The sequence below is a fragment of the Equus caballus genome, unplaced genomic scaffold (genome assembly GCF_041296265.1).
Source record: "Equus caballus isolate H_3958 breed thoroughbred unplaced genomic scaffold, TB-T2T haplotype2-0000448, whole genome shotgun sequence".
NCBI classification, from domain to species: Eukaryota; Metazoa; Chordata; class Mammalia; order Perissodactyla; family Equidae; genus Equus; species Equus caballus.
In genome coordinates this window covers 407,382-431,851 of record NW_027221892.1, presented here as the reverse complement: position 1 = coordinate 431,851, position 24,470 = coordinate 407,382, and the positions used below count along the sequence as shown (strand labels likewise).

At 39.8% G+C, this 24,470-nt stretch overlaps 1 protein-coding gene across 1 annotated transcript in view; it reads left to right on the top strand.

The window, feature by feature from the left end:
- Positions 1 to 24,470, top strand: part of LOC138922074 (large ribosomal subunit protein uL15m-like) — a 79,079-nt gene that overhangs the window by 25,629 nt on the left and 28,980 nt on the right. Inside the window, 1 exon segment of the mRNA XM_070258902.1 lies at positions 21,328 to 21,396. Coding sequence (XP_070115003.1) covers positions 21,367 to 21,396 — 30 coding nt within the window. The 5' untranslated portion in view covers positions 21,328 to 21,366.

Sequence of the window (24,470 nt, the reverse complement as noted above, 5' to 3'; positions counted from 1 at the left end):
TTAAACCTAGAGCAAGCAACAAACCACTTCTTTCAAAGTGTGTAATTCACTTGTGATTTCTGCTGATCGTGGATTCCGGACCAGAATTTGATGCGTATTATTGGATCAATTATTCTAGAATGAGAAATCACAGTTATAGAAGTTCATATAACTATAAAACCATTAGAATTTAAACTAAGGTGGTAATCTACTTTTACAAATAGCTTAGACAATTTAGATCATTCGAGGAGAGGTAGTAGGAATTATAGTCTTTCAAAAAATGAGACCAAATGGTTTTCATTAAGAATCTTCAGGGTCTGTAATCTGGTTTTCCATATGGGTGGTGTTTAACACCCTAGGATTTCAGGGTGGGAGGTGGAGGCAGTGTTTGCTAAAAGTGACATTCCTCAGAGTCATTTTGCATGACAGATTGTTGACATCCCTATTGAGTGCACTTTGTTTACTCTCCTTCCTGATTCACCTTTCTTCTCCTTTTTTCCCCTCTTCTCCACACTTCAGCTCTCTGTCTAGTAAATATATGTTAGGTTTATATTATTTCTTTTGAAGTTAGAAGGGACTTTACTCCATGGGGTCCCAAATCTGGCTCATCAGAATCACTCAGGGAGCTCTCTGAAACTACAGATCCTTGTCCTTACCCCAGACTCTCTTAATCAGGATCTCTCCATGGGTGGGACCAAGGGATTCATGTTTGGCTGATTAGCTAAACTGATAAATGATTGGTATTGTCTGTGGTTCCCTTGTGTTACAGACGTGGAGGTAGTAAGTCCAGGCATGCTCTTCCAGGGACAGTTGCATTTCTCAGAAAAGGTTGTCGAAGGTCTCGAAAAGCCTTCATTAATGGTAGAGTGACAAGCGATATGATAATTTTTGGCCATTGGTATGTGGCAGAGATGGCTAGCTGTCCATCTAAATCGGTTCTGTCCTTCCATAAGATACAGTTCTACAGCTCCAGGTTTCACTTTTCATATTCCCTTGCGGCGAAGCAGGTATGAGTGGAAGTGGTAGATGCCCCTGTCCGGGAGGGGGAAATTTCCCCCTTATTCCTCTTGAGTTCTTGTGGCTGGCCTCATAGTAAAATGAACACAAGACAGATTAAAGAGAAAACTCGAATGTAATGCGTACACGTGGGAGATCCTAAAATTAACGCTCAGAAGTGACCAAAGCAGGCAGCTTTTATACTTTTTACACACAGAAACACTAAATTTGTGAGGATTTGACAGGACAAAGATACTTAGGTTTGGGTGCTTCATTAGTAAGCAATCTAAGCAGAGTTTGGACTTGTGGTGGTAAATTAGTAAAAAAGTAACAAGGTGTGTTTATACAGGCCTCTCCGCCCTGAATTCCACCCCCTCCCAGCCCCACCCTTTTTGCTTGAGGAAGATTGTTCCTGAGCTATCATCTGTGCCAACCTTCCTCTGTTTTATGTGGGATGACGCTGCAGTGTGGCTTGATGAGCGGTGCTAGGTCCGCCCCGGGATCCGGACCTGCAAACCCTGGGCCGCCGAAGCAGAGCACGCCAACTTAACCCTTATGCCGTTGGGTCAGCCTCGTGAGGAAGCTGTTTTTCACATGGGAGATTCGTTTGCTGCTTTCAGGGGGAAATGGAAAGGGTCAAAGTGCAATTTTTGCATCAGCTGCTTCTCAAATAACTAAGTCAAAATAATCAGCGTGCCATTGTAGCATATTTTGGGGGCAGTCTGCCCTGGGTCCCAACACTGCTTTTGAGTCAAGATTGCAAGACTACTGTTAGTTATGTCTGACCAGATACTGAAAGTCAAAGGTCAGCAGATGGAAGCAGAGCTGGTTGGGACATGGAGAATTGTCTCAGAGCACGTCTCGATGATACTTCATCAAGAGTCTGCTGCTTCCAGGCTTGCTTTCTTCAGTCAGCTGAATGCAGGGAACGAGGAAGCTCCAGGGCAGAGCTGCAAGATGGAAGGAGCCAGGATCCCTGAGTCGGCCTGCAACAGACCGCCTGCTGACCAGGAACACCTGCCGTGGAAGTTTACCAGAGCGAGAGAGAGACTTCTGTTGTGCTTTGGCCAGTTGTAAGTGCACGTTTTATACCAGTATGGTATTAGGGCATTATCTTCTTGTTAGATGGATTCTAGCCACTGTATCCAAATCTCAAAGGAAAGGCAGGTTCTGAGTATGTAGAAAATTAGTATTCTGCAGTTTTCCTTCTCCACGTGTATAATTCTGTTATCTGTTCCTCAGAATGTAGACGTGTGATGTGACAGAGTTGGGACGTTTTATTAGGCTGCAGTACTTTCTTAGAGGTGTAATCTGAAGGAGGCTACTACTCATGTGAAAACTGGTGATTGAGGATTTGTGATGCCAACTGTGAAGGTTGCCAGCAGTGGAGGAGAGACTGATCTTCAGAGCACTCTCGTTTAATAATGATCTTAGGGCTAAGAATTATTAGTTTTTATTGATTTCCTAGAATTTACATAATTGAAAAATTAGCAAATGTATAAGGTATGTATGATGTGGCATTTTCCAAACTTAAGTCATTTCCCTACTCCTTCATTGTTTTTGCTGTGTTTTATACCACAGCATTTTATCTCACTCTTGTTTTTTGTTTGTTGTTCTGTTTGTTTGGTAACGTCTGTTGCCAAGCTTCCTTTTTTTGCTTGAGGAAGATTCTCCCTGAGCTAACATCTGTGCCAGTCTTCCTCTATTTTGCATGTGGGATGCTGCCACAGCATGGCCGATAAGTGGTGTAGGTCTGCACCTGGGACCCGAACCCACCAACCTGGGCCACTGAAGTGGAGTGTGCCGAACTTAACCACTACACCACAGGGCCGGCCCCTTTCTCACTTTTTTCTTTTTAAACTTAGCATTGTCATAAGAAGTAATACATGTGGAGTCATAGGTTGGTGTGTTATTTTTTCCTAATATCTATTTGAATAATACATACTTATTTAAAAATCCCAACATGTGGTAGATAACTTTATTTTAAACGCCACTAGTGATATTTCTATCATACCTGGGAAATGCTGTTCACATAATGAATATTATTTTTTAGGATCTTCAGTGCTTAATCCATAAAATTCTAATAGAAATAGATGCAGTCACAGGAACTAGCGGACGTACTGTGTCTAACAGGGCTTTGGTTACAGCTTTTTCCTATCACAGATTAGTATTCTATTTGATTAATATCTACATTTGTTTGTGACTGAGGGACAACGAAAACAGTGTATTTAAATAATTTTTGAACAGTGTTAAGCAGGATGTGCTTCTAAAGTTAGTGAGGAATGGGCCTAAGGAAGTGCTAATGACCGTGACATTAAGATACAAAAATCTTGGAAAATACTGATACTTGTGGTAGAGAAAGAATTTGATAATCCCGTGATCCGAGGGTGAAGAAGATAATGAGGCTTGACCGGCCCCGGGGAAGCGTTGTTAGATTAGTGACTTAAATTTCAGGTATTGAGGAAAGAATTCCAGTAGGGAAGTTTTTCACATTTTCCTCTTCTTCTCCTTTTATTTGCCCATATCTTTTTGTTCACTTGAGAGTATGTAAGATGTTGTCCTGGGGACATTTCCTATCAGTGTCAGCAGGAAAGAGTACTTTGTTGGAGGGGTGCCCTGGCGATCCTTGGTAGCTGAGGAAGTACCCACGTGCTGCTTCTCTCCCCTCTCAAATGGTTTTAAAGTTCTAGAATTTGCCTAAACCATTGGATTTATATATAATTTAAATGTTAACTTCTTCCGTCATTTTGGTAAGTTTGTCCCTTGGTGTATAAATTAATACTTTAAATTTGTTCTAAAACATCTGTGTTTAAAGTTGAAAAGCAAGTTGCTTATTTCAGGTGTTCCAGAACTTTGTAGATGAGTCTTATACACTATAGACAGTGAGCACATTGAAACTTAGTCTTTTTGGTTTTCCTTTTGAAGAGTCTAACTTCATATATAGTCCTGTTTTCGCTCCTGACTTCCTTTACCCATTTTTTATGATTTGAATCATTAACACCCTATACCAGCAGGCAGGATAGTAAAAGCAGGCAAGGTAAATAAAGGAAAAGTGATAGAACTTCAGATGAGTTAATTTTGTAATTTGTGTTAGATCAGTTAAAACAGGAGTATGTTAAAATAGTCAAAGAACAATCGTTTAAACTTTGGAGATTTTTTGCCCTTTTCTCACTTAGAACAATTAATTGACAGTGAGATGTGAGAGACACTGACAGAGCTTTAGTGAAAAGCAGCAAAATGGAATTCAGAAGGAGAATTTAGAGGGAAAACTTGAAAATGGAAATGCAGTTTTGCTAGGTGAAAACTAAGGAAAAGGGGATCAGGAAAGTTACAGAAAAATGATAGCATTCTCGAATGAATGGCATAACGTTTATAGAGAGAACCTGCTGAGATGGTGAAAGAGTCTAGAGATGTGTGTGATTGCAAACCTCCCCCCTTTTTGAGCGAATAGACCGTTCAAACTAAATTAAGAAAAGGATATAAAGTCTGTTGTTTGTTTTAATATTTCATGACTGATTTTATAGATGAAATTATATTTTACAATAAATAGGAAGAAGAATTTATGTAGCCTGTTCTATTTGATGTGAAACAGCAAATCCCGTCTCTCTGTAGCTGTGAAGAAAATTCGTTATAATGTCTTTAGTTGTAAGAGATGGTTTCATTGTGATTAGTTACATTGATGATAAAACAACCTTTTCAAATGGCATACGACACGAATGATCGTGTGTGTCTGCTTTTAATGGCATTGAAATTTTTCATTTTCTGTTTTACTCATAGAATTTTCCTTTTTTTATGCTGTTTTCCTGTTCCAATAAGAATTTTCTTCCTTTTGAGAAAAATCAAAACAATTAGATGGAAATATTAACAAAGCATTAATTTTAAAAATACATTTTGAAAGGAGATATATTGGATTTTAACTTTTTGTGTAAAATCTTTCCTACTACACAAGATAGCTTTGTCAGAGGTGGTTAAGATCGCCATAAAATTGACTTTATTACTGGATCAATTTAATGTATTTGGAAAATAGTACTTGAAGTGTAGGAACATTTTAATAAAAGAAACAGCCAAGTAAGAAAACTGGGCTAATGTTACAGTTTATTTTTGTCCCATGACTTGTCACCTTATGTTGCTGTTACTACATCCTCACGAGTAGTGTTGGGAAGGGGAGACTCTTTGATAATGAAAGGGGTGAGGTCTGTTTATTCTGTTACAGTCACCATGGCTTGATCCCTATTAGTATGGCTTTTTAATGATTGTTTTAGCTCTAACTTAAGCACTAAGCAAATATTCTAATTTTTAACTTGCAGGCAGAATCAAATTAGGTATTTGAAACAGAACATGGGTATCCCCTGGAATAGGAACAGTATTCTCTTCTGACTTGAGTGCGAATTTTTTTCTCTCTGTCGATAGTTTTATTTACTCTGACCATTTGGGCTTAAGAGCACATAGTTCTAGCTTGTCTTGGGTTTGTCCTTGGACTCTGGCTGGGGAAGGTTATTTTTAGAAGTAGGCTAGACATGGCATGTGAGATGCTTTGGAGGTGGAACTTAATCAGATGTGAGTCCTGTGACCAGAGGCCCCTACATCTCCGAAGTTTGAATGCCTCCTGCTAGGTGAGGGTGAGGAAGTTTTGTATTCTGTGTGGCCAAAAGGATTGTGACTCATTCAGCCCCAGTGGCATGTGGCTGTATAGGTGTTTACTGCATGGGCTGCCCCATCAGGTTTGGGGAAGAGTAGAAATAGAGGTTGCTAACATTTCTGAGCTTAGCTGGACAGGAACTCATGGCTACTGTTATCTTTGAGGCAAGTTGTTTGCTATAAATGATTCTAGGGGCCAATAAGAATGAATGCCTTCATCCAAAATGAGGTTTTTCAGGAAACATGAAGACATTTCTTTTATTCCATACAAATCTAAATTTGAAACTCTCTACCTCATGTCTTTGTTAGTTAGCTCTTTAATAATTCTTGATTTTAGTATCCCAGTTTTTCATTGTAAGCCGTGTCAAGTCTGGTTTTGGTAGTGGGAGAGGCATAAATGTAAATGTCAGTTTATTAAGTTTTGAAATCTTTCAGAAGTTTGATGGGAATTCTTCTCTTCAACCAGTATACTTCGTGGACCTCCTCCCGTGTACCTTAATACTATTGTGATAGTATAGAACATTCTTGTTAAAGGTTGGAGGGTATAGGAAAGGAAATCTATGTAAAATATATACAAACGAGGGGTGAACTTGAGCCCTATCTACTCTTGCCAAGGTGCAAAGGAGAGAGAGGGCATTATATTAGTTATCTACCGATGTGTAACAAATTATGTCAGAACTTAGTGGCTTAAAGCAAATAAGCATTTATTATCCCCCAGTTTCTGTGGGTCAGGGTGTGGAGTAGGCTCATTACCCAGTTGGTCGTGGCTGCAGTCAGGATTTTGTAGGGGCTGCAATCATCTGAAGGCTTGCCTGGGGCTGGAGGAGCTGCTCTCCAGGCAGCTCACTCCCATGGCTGTTGGCAGGAGGCCCCAGTTCCTCTTTGGCTCTTGGTAGGAGGCTTCGGTTCCTTGCCCCCTGGGCCTCCATGTGCACAGGCTGCAGAAGTGTTCTTGCGACAGGTCCCCCACTTCCTTGGGCGGAGTGATCAAGAGAGGGGGCAAGCAGGATACCGGCACCTCTGTGACTGTGTCTCCAGAGCCGAAAACCCTCACTGCCACTGTTTTCTGTCCCTTGCAAGCACTTGGTCACCAAGGCCAGCCCACACCAAGGGGAGGGAATTAGGCTCCACCTTTTGAAGGGAGTGTCAGAGAATTTGTGGACTCATTCTGAATCGCCACAGGCATTTTCCTAGTGGGGGAAGGTAGAGTTAACAGACTTACCCTTAGGAATGCAATGCAGCCTGTCCCTGGCACGTTGAGGAGGTGGGTTTGGCTGGACCCGAGTGTTCAGGAGCTGATCCCATTGTGAATAAACAACTATGTTACACATCCATTTGTGGTAAAATTGCTTCTGATGTTACCAATAAATGGTTTTTAGGGTGTTAAATTTTACTCTTTTGTCATGGAAGAAGTTATTCAACTTGTGACTGTTAGCATTTTCATAGAAGAGTGATTTTTTTCTTTGTAGGATCAGATACTTTATTTTGTGGTCTCTGTTACAAAGTGATGTTTCTGATGGGAGAGTGTGGTGAGAGGAGGATTACATAAAGCACAGCTCCCTTTGGTTCCCCTTAGGTTATGCACATGGTGTTTTGTAACGACAACGAATACTACAGTTTTCTCCTGAACAGACTATATATGGACTTGGTGGTACTTTATTAAATCAGGTAATCGTATAAGACATATACTTTCGATAAAAGGTCCAATTGAAAATGGTAGATTAAGAAAGAGATCTGAGCAGTCCGCTAATTTCCGTTTATTCCTGTCTTGCTCAGCTCGCAATAGGCTTGTAGGAAGTCTTACGTGTCCTACCTTGCCCTTCCAGGAGGAGACTGTGCTGTAGGATCTCCACAACTTCTGGAGTTCGTCCTTTTTTGACCTCCTCAAAGGGAAAGGGCAAAAGAGCATTGGGAGCTTTTATAAATGCACGTGTGTGCACGCCAGCCATGCTGCACACTATCCCCTGTTGTGACTTTACCATGGGCCTGGTGCCAACACGTGCTAACTGCACACTGCTTGCACCACTAATTTGGGTAAGTCTAGGAGGGGTGAAGGGTGAGATGGCGTGGGACGGAGGCAGGGAGAAGGTGGTTTCCTGTGTGGGTGGCCTTGTACCAGTGAGAGAGGATGTCTGTGAGTGTGAGTGTGTGTGTGTGTGTGTGAGTGAGAGAGGGTGTGAGAAAGAGACAGAAAGCAAGCTCAAGCTGCCTTAATGTCTACTGGTTAGAAAAGAGAGAAGAGATGAAAAGAGAAGTGAAGACTGGAACAAAATAAGTGAAAACTGGAACAAAAAGGAGGGAAATGAGGGGAGAGACTTCATGTGTGCTGCCCATAGTCAAGATAGCATGTGAAGTGGTTGAGAACTGTTAACGTTTCCTGGAATAATTTCTTTAAAATGCTGAAAGAAACTTCCTGTGAGAAGCGGCCACCAGGTGTCATCAGAGGGCTGCTATTGATTTGTTTTGTTCTTGTTCTTAAAGAGTATTGGAGTGTTTCGATTTCTTTCTTGCAAGTGTGTTTTTTTTTTCTTCTTTTTAAACCACAGCAGAGACTGTTTCAGTCAGAGCGGGGACTTTCTTTTGGGAGTTTCTTGCTGGGCTAATAATTTTTTATGGGTAACACTGAAGATCAAGTTACAGGTAACTTTTTAGTCAAGGAACAGCTAGTTGAGAATTTGGATAAGAGTTGATAGTCTAAGTGGAATTGCATATTTGAAAATCTTTGTGGAGTTGGATGTTGTTGAATTTGCATAGGCAGCATGTGCTTTAAGATTTGGGAATAACATATCTCATTATTGTAGTCTGAACACCTGCTATGTCTTGTGAGTCTTGAAACCTGACTATGGGAAGAAATTCGAGGCTCATTTTCTTTCTCCAGTGGAACAAGTCCCAGTTCTTTCAGAGAGGACAGAGATGATGCCTTTCTTAAGGGCCAACAGTGAATCCCCTGCTTGTTCTGTTGTTTGCTTTGTTCTTGAGGGAATTAACGATGCTTTCTGGTACACAGTAGGCTTGCAATAAGTGTTTGTTGAATGAGTAAACGAAATCTGTCTCCAGAAAAATGAGCCCTTAAACTGTCCGTCCCAATTGGGTGATTTTTGAATTCTTCTTTAAGAAAGACCCCATCCCCTGTCTCCGTTGGTTACAAGGTACTTGTTCGAATAAGCTTTCTGATGAAGATTTTTCCTTTTAATTTATATTTGCATAAATTTCCTCATTTCTGTTTCATCTTCTGTAGATCACTATAAGATACTTTTCTAGATCACTTTAAGATACTTATTAAATCACCTTGCACTCCCGCTTACTGACATCATTCTAGTTCTGGGCTTTATCAGTTAAACTATTAGAATGTACTTTTTCTGTCTCGAGGCTTTCTCGACCTATACTATGTCCTGTGTACTGAAAAATTAACCTTCCTTAAGCGGTGCTGTGTTTTGGTGACTCCCCACTGACGCTACTGGATAAATCCCAGCTTTGAAGTCAGAGCCTTCTGTGGTCTGGTCCGGGCTGGTCATTTGCCTTTGTTTTAAGTTGCTGTGCAGTAGACAGCCAGTGCTGTCGCTGTCTGGACTGCTCACGGCCTTGCACACTCACTGTGTGTGTTTTTGGCTTTGCCTAATCCCTTCCTTCTACTTGAGATGTTTAACTCTTCCTATCTGCTTCTTCAACAGAAGACAAAAACGGTTTTAGTTTCTTCAAGGTTTAGCTGAAATAACGTTTCTACTATTTTAGCCAGCTATTCTACTTGGGAGTAGGATCTCTTGCTCATTATACTGCTATAGATCTTGGTGTGTATCACACACGTGATCCTATTTGGCCTTGTGTGAGTTCCTTTGCGTATATGTCACATGGCTTCTAATAGAATATGAGGGCAAAGAATGGGTTCATATCAGTGTCCTTCCTTTCGTATGCTAGGCACTCAATATATATTTGTTGAATGTTTGTTCTTTCTTGCTATAATGAGATGATGAATTGACGACCTCAGATGTGTATGGATGAGATTTGTGCACCATACAGCTTTGCGAAATGTGAAATTGCCCTATAGATGAAGCGCAATCTGTTCTTTTGTGTATTTTACTAAAGAATGTCAACTGAATTCCTGGGGAAGGGGAAATGCTGATATGTCCTCCCCTGTCTTCAGGACACAGATGGCCCAGACGTGTTTGTGGCTCAGTGAAGGTGAGGGAGCTGCTGAGCTGCCAGTCCACAAAGATTGATGAAATCTGAGAACTTCAGAGGAAAGAGCTGGCGTGGCACCAAGGCCATTAGCATATGGAATCCTTATCAAGTGTATCTCGGCTTACTTGCACATTGAATTTTCAGTTAGACTTCTTTTAGTTTACTTAATTACCTGCTTATAACAATTCAAATAAATCCTGAGAAGTTATGTTTTGTGTAGCTAGGGAGCTGACTTCATGTAGATTAACACTGGAGTCCAAAATCGGAGAGAAGGGAAGAGTCTCACGTATAAACTTCACATTGTGTCTTTGTACTCAGTTCACTTTGGGTTCTGTCTAATGGAATGCAGTGCCTTAAAACGTTACATGGTTGTGTTTTCAACTAGTTTTATCTTCTGTAGTATATTTATTTTCTAGAAGGATATATTTTAAATGTTTTGGCACCGATAAAATGTAGAGAAATGTAAATATAATGGCAATTAGACAGTTTCATTTTTAAGATTAGTAATTTCTCTTTCAGTGAAGAGAAGGTGAGTCAGGTATGGTAATTTTTCTATTTAAAATGGGGTACTAGCATTATAGCATATGCATATATATTTTTCTTTAAAATCAATGAGTATTCAGTATTGGTACTAAATTTAAACCTGGTTGTTCTTTAACATTTTCTAAAATTGATCTTCCCTTAATGGGCTTTCCGTAGGTAGGACATAAGTTGAGCCTCATGTTCAGTGATTTCTCTCCTATTTCGGAGCCCAGTTAATCTTCACTATGGCCATCACTCCGTCACTTAATCCACTTCATGTACTTACACTCTCAGCGATATCCTAGATTCAGTGTTCAAAGCCTAAAGTTCAGCCAAGTTCCCTCATTAGAATTCCCACCTTTGGTTAGTCTCGTCATAGAATTTTGAGAGAAAAGACCCGAAGCTCACTCTTCTACATGAACCTCATAAGAGTTAGCATTTCCTAGCTTAGAATGGAACCAGGGACACGGTATGAATGTCAGAGCCTTAGGACTTCTCCCCTCCTCACGCCTGAATTGTTGTAAGTCATTCTAGTTCTTCCACGTGGGATGCTGCCACAGAATGGCTTGATGAGCAGCGTGCAGGTCTGCGCCCAGGATCGGAACCGGTGAACCCTGAGTCACCGGAGCGGAGCACGTGAACTTAACCAATCGGCCATGGGGCTGGCCAGCTAATTTTGTATGTAAACTTAATTCTCGGTCAAGATGTCCTGGATGCTCTTGGTATTTTTAATCTCACATTGTTCATTTTCACTCTTAACTTCAGTCTACAGAATATGTCAAAATGGGGGCCCACAGAGAAGCTTTCTACACTGAAGTTTTTTTTCTTGGACTGATTCTTCAGGCCTAGAAGCTCTCTTTATTGGGCAAGTGACAGGGTAGCAAGTTCCTCCCCGGCTCTCAGTATCAAGAAGGGTTTGATTATAAAAGAGAGCTTCTCTAAACCTGTTCAGGAAAATAAATAGTAAAATATAAGTCTATCATTTTCATAGGACTACCTCATTGCCAGAAAGAGTCCTACAATCTTTTCCGTGTTGTCATGTACCTCTACTTAAAGGGCATAAAAGAATATCAGGAATCACTTTGAAGAATTAATCTAGCCCAACACACCCTTATAAAGAAGATTTAATAGTTTATTTAATAGTTTATTTGACCACCTACTCAAAATTTGTTTATCTTCAGTTTTCCTCTAATTCTGCAATTTTGTTACAGTTTTACCTAAGTTTCAAACAGATAATCACAATTTAAATTAAAAACAAACACTTCACAATATAGGAAAAGCCTGACTGAAAGATAAATTGTACATCTCAAGTTAGCACAACAAAATGTGTTTGATAAACTGCCAAATAAATCTTTGAGTTGCCTCCCCGACCCTTGAACTGATTTTTTCTCTTAAGGGCATAATTAAGCTTTCATTCAGAATGCCGTATACCTCACATTGCGATTATTGCTCTTATCAAAATCAACCAGTTGTTCTCCTCAACTTGCCCTGAAATTTTAACTCCTCCGGAAAGCTCTCAGTTGCACACTCTCTACAAACATTCCACCCATCTCTGGTATCCAATGCCCACAGCAACTCAAGGAGGCGTTTGCAATTTTAATACGTTCCAGAAACAGGAGTTGAAAAATGACGAATTCACGATGATGAGAGGAAATTCTGGAGGTTTTTAAAAAAGAAAAGATTCTATCATATTACTGGACTGTAAGAAATATCACTAGCAATCTTTTTTCATACAATCCTAGAGTTCATTAACATTAAACCTTTGATCATGTAAGTAGAGTTGCATGACCCCATTTCATTACTGTTATTAAAAATAATGGTACCTACCCTGTATCTCCCAATCCATGAAGGAAAATCACCTACAAGAGAAAAAATTAATAAACAATGCCCAAATAAACCCACACAGAATTGATACACACTAGCGTTGGTCAATTCTGGATGCCAGAATTTCAGAACACTACCTTCAGCAAATCAAACTCCATAGAGCTCTCTTCAGTGGGAAAAATACTTAATTTCTCTCACTGTAGTTCCGAAGATAATTAATGTGCGGCCTTAGCACTTAAAGAGGTCCCAGTTAGACATTCTTAAGTGCAAATAACATTCTAGGAAAAATAGTTTGTTTCAAGTCAAACCATGCAAGTCTCATGTAAACTGTAGACTTTTTCCATCACAAAAAGGAGCTTCCGGGGTTAAAAAGACATTTGAGCTCCTCGTACACGGTTTTCTAAAAAACAGCACCCTGTGATGTCATAAGTTGCCAATCTTCAAACTTCTTTAATTCAGGACACGAGTGCAAGGTAAGAAAATAAAGTCATTTTCTTGAGGACTTCAGACTTCCCTCACCCACAAACAAGAGAGAAACGAGCAACGGAGCCACCTCGAGTTAGGGTGCCTGGCCGCTAACGCCGGTCCCTACAAGCTGGGGACTCGCTCCGCAATGCAGAGGGCTCGGGGCTGACGGGGGCGGGCGCGCTGATCCTCCGGCCCGGCCGCAGCCCCGGAGCCCTCCCGACACCGACCACCCCACCCCACCCCACCCCACCCCACCCAGCCCACCCCGGACCCGGCGGAGGGAACCCACCCACCGGCCGCCAGGCGGTCAGCGACGCCAACCCTGCGCGAAGGGCAGTGGTGAGCAGCGGGCCGAGGGTCCCCTCCGAGCCCCGGCTGCCGCCACTCACCGCAGCAGTGGCCTTCCGGGCGGCGGGGATGATGGCGGGAAGCGGGGCAGACGTGTTATTACCGCACATACACCGGCTCGACCGACAACGCGCGTCGCAGGCGGAAGGGAGAGAGGGCTCCCGGCCCGCCCCACCGGGCGCGCGCTCAGGTGTCGGCGGCCCGGCGGCGCTCTTTCCTGCCGGGCGTCCGGGACACCCTGGGGGAGACGCTCTCAGCCCCAGCGGGACTGCGTGGTCCCTGGAGCCTGGGCTTGCCTTCCGCTCCTGGGGCGCTGTAGTGAAAAGAATGAGCCCCAAAGCCAGTCATCCGCAACCCCACATACTCCTTCGTTTCCTGAAGCTGGGGTGGACTCGTTTGCGCTGGGAGAGGTCGCTCGAGCTTTCGCTGTATTTCCGTTTGGGGCTACACCAGTGTGCAGTTTTGGAGTCGACTCCCCTCCTCCTTTAAACTTCAGCTGAAAGAGAAAACATTCAGTTGTCACCGAGAATGCACAACTTATTGATCGATGGATAGTGACATAGTACTGATTTAAGCATGAGACTAGACGGTCCCTTTTCTGCACAGGTGGGTCAATGCATATTAAATACATGGTATGATCTGGGAAAGCGCAAGAGATAGAAACCCCGTAGAACCAAAATGGCCAGACCTTCTGAAGTTTATCGTTCAATGGAGAAAGTTAAATGATATACACAGTCCTTAGGGAGTACAGTGTAAGATAGGGAAAGAAGCTGGTGAACAAAAGGCTTTAAAACACACACACACACACACACACACACACACACTCACTCACACTCACTCCACTTTAATTCATAGGATAACCAGAATGCAGTCGTACTGTTTTTTATCTTTCTTGTCTTGGATTTGAGTGCTGAGAATTTGGGGGGCTCTCCGAAATGTTAAATTGATGCTGATTTATTGAAAATGATAATGTGACATTTCACTTATGAGTCTACAATTATGTCAGGCTTTTAAGTACTTGGTTGTGATTTAAGTATTTGGTTGTGATGTTAATAGAGACTAAAACTATCTTTAGCTGTTATGTCAACCTAAATGAAGCTGTCTGGGGGGCAAGCTCAAAAAATGAGTTTATTTGGGAATAGCCGAGGAATTGCAATTCTGGACGTGCAAACTATGGTGAACCATAGGCAAGTTGGAAGAGACAAGGGGAAAGTTAGTTTTTATTAGGTGTTAGGAGGAAATTAAGGAGGGTTATTTAGAATAAAAGTTCATTGGAGAAGAACAAGAGTGTAAGGTTGTGACAATGCGTTGTCGCTGCGGCAGGGACGGATCTTCCTTCCTTTTCTTAAAAGCAGGAGATGAAATTCCTAGGTGAAGATGTCCTCCGTTGCACCAGCAGAAAAGTTACATTCTTATCATCACGGATAAGAAGTTGGGACTGAGAGAATTTTATACAAATAGGCCTGGTTAAAATAATTCTTATCGTCCATCTTCCTGCCAGTTAGGCAGGCAGCAGTGAGTGGTATGTACGTGAGAGGTCCCCCTTCAGGGTTTCATGACTCCATTTTAAAAGAGGTTTTCCTTTATTTTCACACTTACTATGAACAAAACATGTTCCAAGACACTACTAGTCTGAGTTTTTCTGTGATGTAATATGTAGAGTTCCAGGTGCCACCAGCGGTTCTATCAACTGACTTCCGTTAGTTGGGAGTAGGACAGCTCAATTTTATCTAGAGACATGCACAGCATAACAGCGTTTGGGTCAAGGACGGAGGGCATATAGGAGGGTGGTCCCGTAAGATTAGTACCATATAGCCTAGGTGTGTAGTAGTCTATACCATCTAGGTTTGTGTGAGTACACTCTATGATGAATTGTGTAAGTACGCTCAATGATGAAACTGCCTAACACATTTCTCAGAATGTATCCCCATCATTGAGCAATGCGTGGCTATATTTCTGTCATCCTCCCCTCTTAGCCAGTCCAAATGCTGCTATTCCTGCAAGATTCACCGAAGTCTTACATCCTCTAAGGAACCTTAGTGTTCTAATTAATCTCTTTGTCCCCCAGATAAGAGAAAGAAAGAAATATAGTAATAGAAAAAAGACAAAATTAGCATTATTTTCAGAGGATGATGATGCTAAGGTGTTTAAAGCAAAAGCCAACTGAGTAAATTTGAAGATCGAATTGGCTCTATTCAACAATTCATGAATTGAGCAGCATCCCAGCTAGCAAATAGAAGGGAGGTCCAAGGAGCTATGCAAAGTGGAAGGTTGTTAGGGGCAGAAGGGACGGAATAAAGGAAGTTTCTAGCAAAGAGCAGATTCGGGCAAGATCACCTTCCTTTGGGGAAGAGTAGTGTGGGGATCTATGAGGCAGATTACTCACTCATGCCGACCAGGTAATTCCAGATTGACTAGTTAAAGGTCACATTCCTGTGAGAGACTGAAAGTGCAATTAAGTCTTGATTTATTGATGTGGGACTTAGCACAAGTGACACCATTTTGTTCCTGTTTTTTCTTTTTTAACAGTTCTCCCCCTTTGCATGAGACTCTTAGCATAACTTGAAAGATGTGATCAAAATTTAAGGCATTAGTGCCACTCTCAGCTACCGCTCTGTTGGTCTCACAGCTTTTACTGTTTCTCCGTGTTATAGTCACAGGTCATGAGGTTTTCTGCCGAATCCTGTGGTATTCACAGGTCACGACTTCACATTCATTTGCTTGATGGTTAGCAGCTGCAAACACGCATTTAAAGCTTTTGAGAGAATACAGTGCATCAGGGAGATTACTATGACTGTTACTGGTAGGATAATTCCCATGTCTGGAGTGCACTTCAGAGCCATGGTCCCCAAGACCCAAACCAATCAAAATCCAATAAGTGAAAGAAATACTCTGTTGAAGGAGTCACCTTTTTAAGCCAAGTGGCGCACTCAGTGATTTTATGTAACTAAATTTCAGCTTCCCCAGAAGTGTTAATCCAGGTGCAGCGGGTGGTGGCCACAGCACAGACACATCCTTGCTCAGCTAACAAATGATCAAGGGCTGTCATATTATCAAGAACTACTTTGAGCTGAGAGTCTAGAGATTTTCATTGGGCAGCTATTGCTTTAGCAGCGAATTCTGCAATACTTTCAAGAGTTAAGGAGGGATTTCTGATCACAGCCTCATTTGTACTCACTCCTAACAAAGGAAGTAGGGACCTGCCGAAAGAAGCACATCCTGAATCATGAAGGCCTCCTGGCAGGTCTTTTCGAATTGGATGATTAGGGGAGTTGACCAATGAAGTGTCTTAGCCTATTTGAGAACAGTTGAGTGGCACAGTTAGATAACCTAAGGGGCATTGCCCAGTTATGTGTTAGCCATCTAAGCATTTATAGGTCCAAGGAGAATGATCACCACCACCGATGAAATTAAATCCTGTTGGGGCGTAAACCATTACTGCTCAGGTGGCATTGTTCATGGGTTCCAGCATCATGAACAGATTGGAGTTTTTGATGATGAATCCAGCTGTCTGAAAGGTTGCTCTCCCTTAGTAATGGCTTGGGAGATATGATGGTGGCATTATCTTGCCAGGCCAATGCCAGAGTAAAGGAAAGAAAGAGAGGAAGACAGTGTTTCATGTTTAGTTAAAATGGGAAATCTTGATCTGGTGTCTTGGGTGGAAGCAGTCTACGTCAATGTCAGCTGCTTCTCCTGCTCATCAGTTTGATTCAGAGGTCTTCAGTGTTTGTAAAGGACCAGAGGTCAGGAGGAGCTTTCTTCCACTGTGAGATGTGTAGCCAAGGTTTAAGTCCTGGAGGTTTGGCTGCCATCTGGGTCGGGAGGAAGACCTAGTATATTCCTTTCCAAGGAGATTCAAGGACAGTCTTTGGTCTCAGTGATTCCAAATCAGAAGGATGGGAGGCAATAGGAAACATTCGGTTGGAGAGTGGTAGCCAGATATTTGAGAAAATTAGAAGAATTTAGGATCCAGTTCAGTTTACAGGTATATAACAAAACCTCAAAGACAATTAACAGGGTTAGAATCTAAATATCTACAAAGGTGCAAACATAATTTTTCTCTCTACAATTACCCCATTTTTTACCAAAGATAATCACAGTAAAACTAATTTGTTTGTATTAAACTTGGCCTGATTATTTACATGAGTGTAGCAAGAATGGTGATTGACCACATAAGCTCTTTTAAGACTGCTTTGCTGGAACTTTTTATAAGGAATCTCAGATTTGACTCTTTCAAAGCCTCTGAGGCCAGGAAGCCGAGCCAAGTTTCAGGCAGTTCCTTACAGCTGTCTGGTCATGTCTGAATCTATGCATCTCTCTCTCAACTATGACATTCCAGTCAAAGCCTTGGTAACATAGCCAATGTTTTCAATTGTACCCTGTTAGAAGGAGAACAGATTCTTATTGAAATTATGCAAGTAACTTACTGTATTGCCATGAAAAGAACACTTGAGTTTCTAAATTCTGGAGGGATCATACAGGGAGAAAAAGTAAATGTTTCCTCTTTGTTTACAAAGGTATACTTTACCAATTGTAAATCATAGGTAGCTTAAGAGAAAAAGTTTCCTTAAATCTGGAAAAACAAAACACCAAAGAACCAGAAATGTTTCAAACAAGAAGTCGTAAAAATTGTAACTATCCTTCTCAGCTTATTCAGTCCCAGGTTATTAATTCTTGTTCTGCTTGAACCCAGTTGTTTCTTTTAGTTCTGGAAATTCTTTTAATCTTAAAAACTAATTCTAAAATTCATAAACATGTAGGAGTATCCAGGAATGTTAAAAAAGAAATAGAGTAATTGGCAGTTTATTGAAGGGGATTAGAATGCACCACCCAAAATATGCCATATGGATTATTTTGAGGTAAGGCCATTGAGAATCAACAGATACAGAAAGAAGCCTTCTTGGAGATTCTTTATCTGACTAAGAGCAGAAACTTCTAAAAGCTGAGGGCTGCCATAAGTCTCTTCTCCTAAGGGAGTTTTATGGCTATGAAGAAGACAGAAAATCGGCACCAACATGAGCCTGCACAAACAAATTTTAATAAATAACCTTTATCTTTCCTTAGTTTCCCCCTATATTTACCTCCTCACAATTTACCACCCTTAGAAGCTCAAACCTCTTTTCCTTTGTCTTGTCATTTCTTCACAAATTTATTTCCCTTTGTGAAAATGGTAACAGTCTGCCTCTTTAGGATTTTCATGTCATTTCTGAGGCCCCTCCACCATATGCATATGAAATAAACCTTTTTCTCCTGTTAATCTGTCTTTTGTCAGTTCAATTTGCAAGACCCCAGTTATTGAACCTGAGAAAGTAAAGGAAAAAATTTTTTTCCTCCTCATCAACATCATCTAGAATTACAAAAATTGCAAGAGTAAATTACCAATGTAGGAAAGGATAAGCAGATCAGGTCATTTACTGAATGCCCTTAGTTACTCAGATTTATTTCTAGAACAGAATTAAAACTCCAGGAAAAAAAAAAAAGCACACGGGAGAAATAAGTACATATTAGAGGTGGCATTTCAAATCAGTGGAAAATGATAATTTTTCAGCAAATGATATTAAAGTAATTGGCTACATTTGGGAGAAAATTCAGGTGGTTCCTCCATTATTCCTCCCACCAAATTTTAGTCAGTATCCAGAAATTCAAATGACTAGCATTTACAAGGAAGTGCCCAACTTTTCTAATAATTAAAGAAGTACAAATTAAAACAATTTATTACTTTAGATCCATGATATTGGAAAGAGTGGAACAAGCTTAAATTGCGTACACTGCTAATGGTGTGTGGTATAAAAGGGAATGACCCTGAAGAACAATTTGGGAAGATCCCGTAAAGTGGCAGATGTGCATAGCTATGACCCAGCAACTCTACTCTGGGGGCCTACTTTGGAAACCCTCACATGTACGTACACAGAGAGACATATAAGAATATTAACTGCAGCGCTCTTTCTAAATTGAAAACTGAGAACAACCTAGACACTCATCAACAAGAAAACGGATAAATTCATTTATATGTGAAAACACATTAAAGTACCATATATTGTTTCTTTCCGATGTTTTAAGATATGTGATGTACAATGAACTGCACATACCTAAAGTGTACAATTTGATAAGTTTTGTCTTGTTATATACTACTCAAACTATAACCACGATCAAAATAAGGAACATATCCATCACACACAAAACTTCTCTTGCTCCTTTGTAGTCTATCCCTGTCTCTTCCCTCTGTGCCCCATCCCCAGGAGACCTCTGATTATTTTGTCACAATAGATTTGTTTGCATTTTCTAACACTTCTTTCTCTCAGCATCACTGTTTAGAGATTCATCCATGTTGTTGTATCAGCTGTCATTTCTTTTATTGCTAAGTAGCACCCATTATATAGATATAACGCAATTTGTTTATCTGTTCCCCCGCTGATGGGCTTTTGAGTTGCTTGCGGTTTGGGGCTATTACAAATAAAGCTGCTATAAAGAATCTTGTACAAGTTTTCATGTGCATGTATGTTCACATTTCTCTAGGAGTGGGAGTACTGAATCAACTGGAAGGTGAAGTCTTGACTGTTTAAGAACCTGCCAAAATGTTTTCCAAAATAGTTAGTTTAAACATCTGATCAAATCTTTTGCCCATGTGATAAACTGGATTCTCTTATTATTATTGAGTTGTAAGAATTTTATGTCTATTCTAGATACAGTTACTTTGTCAGATACGTGTTTTGAAAACACTTTCTCTCAATCTGTGGCTGGATCGTCTATTTTCTTATGTGTCTTTTAAGGAACAAAAATTTTTAATTTTCATGAAGTCAAATTTATTGACTTTTCTTTTATAGTTTATGCCTTTTATTTTAGTTTATGCTTTATTTAAGAAATTTTTGCTTAACCCAACATCACTAAGATTTTCTCCTATATTTTCTTCTAGAAAATTTATAATTTTGGCTCTTATATTTAGACACTTATTATGATCCATTTTGAACTAATATTTCCATATGGTGTGAAACAACGATTAAGACTTTTTTTTGCGTATATGGCTCTCCAATTTCCTATCACCATTTATTGAAAAGATGATCATTTCCTCTTTGAATTCTCTTGGCTTCTTTGTCAAAAATCATTTGTCCACAGGATAGCCACATAAAAAGAATGAAGTTGTACAGCTATCTCATACCATATACAAAAATTTACTCAAATGGATCAAAGAGCTAAATGCAAGAGCTAAACCTATAAACTCTTACAAGACTACGTAGATTTAAATCTTTGTGACCTTGGATTAGGCAATGGTTTCTCAGATTTGAATAGACATTTCTCCAAAGAAGATATACAAATGGCCAATAAACACATGAAAAAATACTCAACATAATTAACTAATAGGGAAATGCAAATTAAAACCAAATGAGATACCACTTCACATCTGCTTGGATGGCCATAATCACCAAAGACAGGTAAGTGTTGGCTAGGGTGTAGAAAAATTGGAACATTCATGCTGTTGGGAATGTAAAATAGTGCAACTGCTTGGGATATTTTCCAAAGTCTGGCAGTTCTTCAAAAGGTTAAGCATAAAGTTACCCAGCAATTTCACTCCCAAGTATATAACCAAGATAACTGAAAACGTATGTCCTCGCAAAAACTTGTAAACAAATGCTCATAGCAGAATGATTTGTAAAAGCCCCAAAGGGGAAGCAAATGTCCATCAACTCATGAATAAATAACCAAAAGGTGGTATATCCATACAATGAAATATTACTAAGCAAGGAAAAGAAATGATACATGCTACAACATTGAAAGCATTAAACTAAGTGAAGAATCCAGTCACAAAAGACCACATATTGTATGATACCATTTATGTGAAATGTCTAGAATAGGCGAGTCCATTGAAACAGAAAGTAGATTGGTGGCTGCCTAGGGCCAGGGTAGGAGGATTCAGGAGGAAATGGGGAGTGACTGCTAATTGATACAGGGTTTCTTTTGTGGGTGACCTAAATTTTCTAAAATTAAATAGTAATGATGGTTGCGCAACTCTCTGAATATACGAAAAACCATTTAATCGTACATTTAAAATGCGTGAATTGTATTGTATGTGAATTATATCTTAATAAAACTGTTACTTTAAAAATCTATTGTCCATAAATTTGTGAGTCTACTTCTGAACTCTCTATGGTGTTCCGCTGGCCTGTGACTATTCCAATACCACGTTGTCTGGATTACTGTCTCTTTATGATAAGCTTGGAATCAAGTAGTTTTAGTCCTTCTACTTTGCTCTTCTATTTCCAAGTTGTTTTGGCTATTCTATATCCTTTGTAGTTCCATATTCATTTTAGGGTTGACTAATGTATTTCTTCAAAAGAACCTATTGAGATTTTCATTGAGATTCTCTCAAATCTACAGGTCAATTTGAGGAAAAATGACAACTGAGTCTTCCGATCCATGAACCAGTATCTCTCTCCATTTATTAAGGTAATCTTGGATTTCTGTCAGCAATGTTTTACACTTCTCAGTGTATAGTCCTGAATATCTTTTCTCAAATTTATTCCTAGAAAATCCATGTTTACGTTATTGAAAATGGTACTTTAAATTTCAGTTTGACCATTTCTTGCTAGACATAGAAATGTAACTAATTTTTGCATATTGACCTCGTATCTGCAATGTTGCTAGACTCACTTAAAAGTTCTAGTAGCTTTTATTTGTAGATTCCTCAGGGTTTTCTTAGACAATTATGCACTTGAAAATAAAGACAGTTTTACTTCTTTTCCAATCTGCATGTTTGATTTTTTCTTTTGCCTTACGGTACTGTCTAGGACCTCCAATAGAAGTGGTAGGTAAACATTGTTGCTTCATTCCAGATCTTAGGGTAAAAGCATTCAGTCTTGCATCCTGAAATATAATGTCAACTGTAGGGTTTTTGTAGATACTCTTTATCAGGTGGAAAGAATTCCCTTTTATTCCTTGTTTGTTGAGAGTTATTGTACTGAATGAATCTTTGTGCATCGAATGTTTTTATATATATATTAAAATGATTATTTTTTCTTTAGTTTGTTGACATGGTGAACTATATTAATTGATTTTAACATTAAGTCAACTTTGCATTCCTGGGTTAAACCCCACTTGGTCATGATATATTTTGTTTTTTCACTCAATTCATGATAAGTTGTTTGTTCAAAAATTGTGAAGAATTTTTCCATCTATTTTCATGAGGGATATTGGTTTATAGTTCTTTTTTCTTGTAATGTCTTTATCTGGTTTTGGTATCAGGATAATGTTGGCTACATAAAGTGAGTTGGACAGTATTCCTTCCTCTTTAAGAGTCTGGAAGATTTTGCGTAGAACTGGTATACTCCCTCCTGGGATGTTTGGAAGAAGGTGGGGGGGGAATAGGGAAATGCTTGTCAAAGGGTACAAACTTGTAGTTATAAGACAAATAACCTTTGGGTCCTATTGTACAGCATAGTGATTATAGTTAATGATACTGTATTGTATACTTGAAATTTTTTAAGAGAGTAGTTTTGTTTGAGGAAGATTAGCTCTGAGCTAGCATCTGCCACCAATCTTCCTCTTTTTGCTGAGGAAGATTGGCCCTTAGCTAACATATGTGCCCATCTTCCTCTACTTTACATGTGGGACGCCTGCCACAGCATGGCTTGATAAGTGGTTCCCATGTCCGTGCCCAGGATCCGAACCGGTGAACCCTGGGCCGCTAAAGCAGAGCACGCAAACTTAACTGCTATGCCACTGGGCCAGCCCCAAGACAGTAGATCTGAAGTGTTCTCACCACACACAACAAAAAAGTAACTGTGATGGATGTGTTAGTTAACTTGACTGTAATAATCATTTCACAATGTATGTGTATATCAACGGTTTGCATTGTACACCTTAAGTACATGCAATTTTTATTGTCAATTATACTTCTGTAAAGTTCGAAAAAAAATGTTTAGTAGAATTCAGCCATAAAGTCATCTAGGCCTGAAGTGGAAATCAATTTCCTTAGTAGGCATAAAGCTAGTTATGTTCTTTATATCTTTTTATTAAGGGTAAAAAACAGCTTTATTGAGATATAATTTACATACCATACCACTCACCCATTACAAGTGTACAATTCAGTGGGTTTCGATATATTACATTATTGATTTTTTAAAATTGTGGTAAAATATATTCAACATAAAATTTGTCATTTTAACCATTTTTAAGTGTACAATTCAGTAGCACTAATTCCATTCAAAATGTTGTGCAACCTTCACCACTGTTTTCAAAACTTTTTCATCACCCCCAACAGAAAGTCTGTAATTGTTAAGCAATAAGTCTCCACCCTACCCTCTCTCTAACCCCTGGTTATGTCTAATCTACTTTCTATTTCTATGAATTTGCCTATTCTAGATACTTCATATCAGTGGATTCATACAGTATTTGTCCATTTGCATGGCTTATTTCATTTAGCATAATGTTTTCAGTGTTCATCCATGTTGTGTCATGTATCAGATCTTTATTCCTTTTTATCATTGAATAATATACCTTTGTACATATACACTACGTTTTGCTTATCCTTTCATCTGTGGATGGACACTTGGATTGTTTTCACCTTTTGGTTTTAGTGAATAATGCTTCAATGAACATTGGCATAAAAATATCTGTTTGAGTCCCTGCTTTGAATTCCTTTGGATATATACTTTCAGCTTTCAACATCTGACCATGATGCGTCTTGGTGTAGCCCTCCTTTCATTTCTCCGACTTAGAGTTTGTTGAGCTTCAGGGATATATATTGTTTTTATCATATTTGGGAAGTTTTCGATCACTACATAGTCAATATTTTTCTGCTCTTTTCTCTCTCTCCTCTCCTTCTGTTACTTCCATTACACATAGGTTGGTGTGCCTAATGGTGTTCCACAATTCTCTAAGGCTCTGTTCATTTTTCCTCATTCTTTTTTCTCTCTGCTCCTCAGATTGCATAATCTCCATCAGTCTGTGTTTAAGTTTTCGGGTTTGTCCATCTTTCGGTTCAGATTTATTGTTGGGCTCCTTTAGTGAGTGATTGTCCAGCCACACCCTTGATGTTCTCTCCAGAACAGATTTTCTCATTTTTTTGTAATGTAGATAGGTTGAGAACTTTCAAATCTTCAATTTTGGTTTCTTTTTCTAACTTGCACCTCAGAACTCTTCCAGCCTCTACCCATTCCCCAGTTCTAAAGCCACTTCCACAATTTTAAGTATCTGTTACAGCAGCACCCTACATCCTGGTACCAAAATCTGTATTAGTTTGCTAGGGCTGCCTTAACAAATTACCACAGACTGGGGGGCTTAAACTACGGAAATTAATTTTTTCACAGTTCTGGAGGTGAGGAGTCCAAGATCAAGTTGTGGGCAGAGCTGTTTCTTCTGAGGCCTCTCTCCGTGGTTTGTAGGTTACTGTCTTCTCCCTGTGTCTTCACGAGGTCTTCCCTTTAGACGAGTCTTTGTCCAAATTTCTTCTTCTTGTTTGGACGCCAGTCATATTGGATTAGAGCCCATCCTAATGACCTCATTAAAGACCTTTTCTCCAA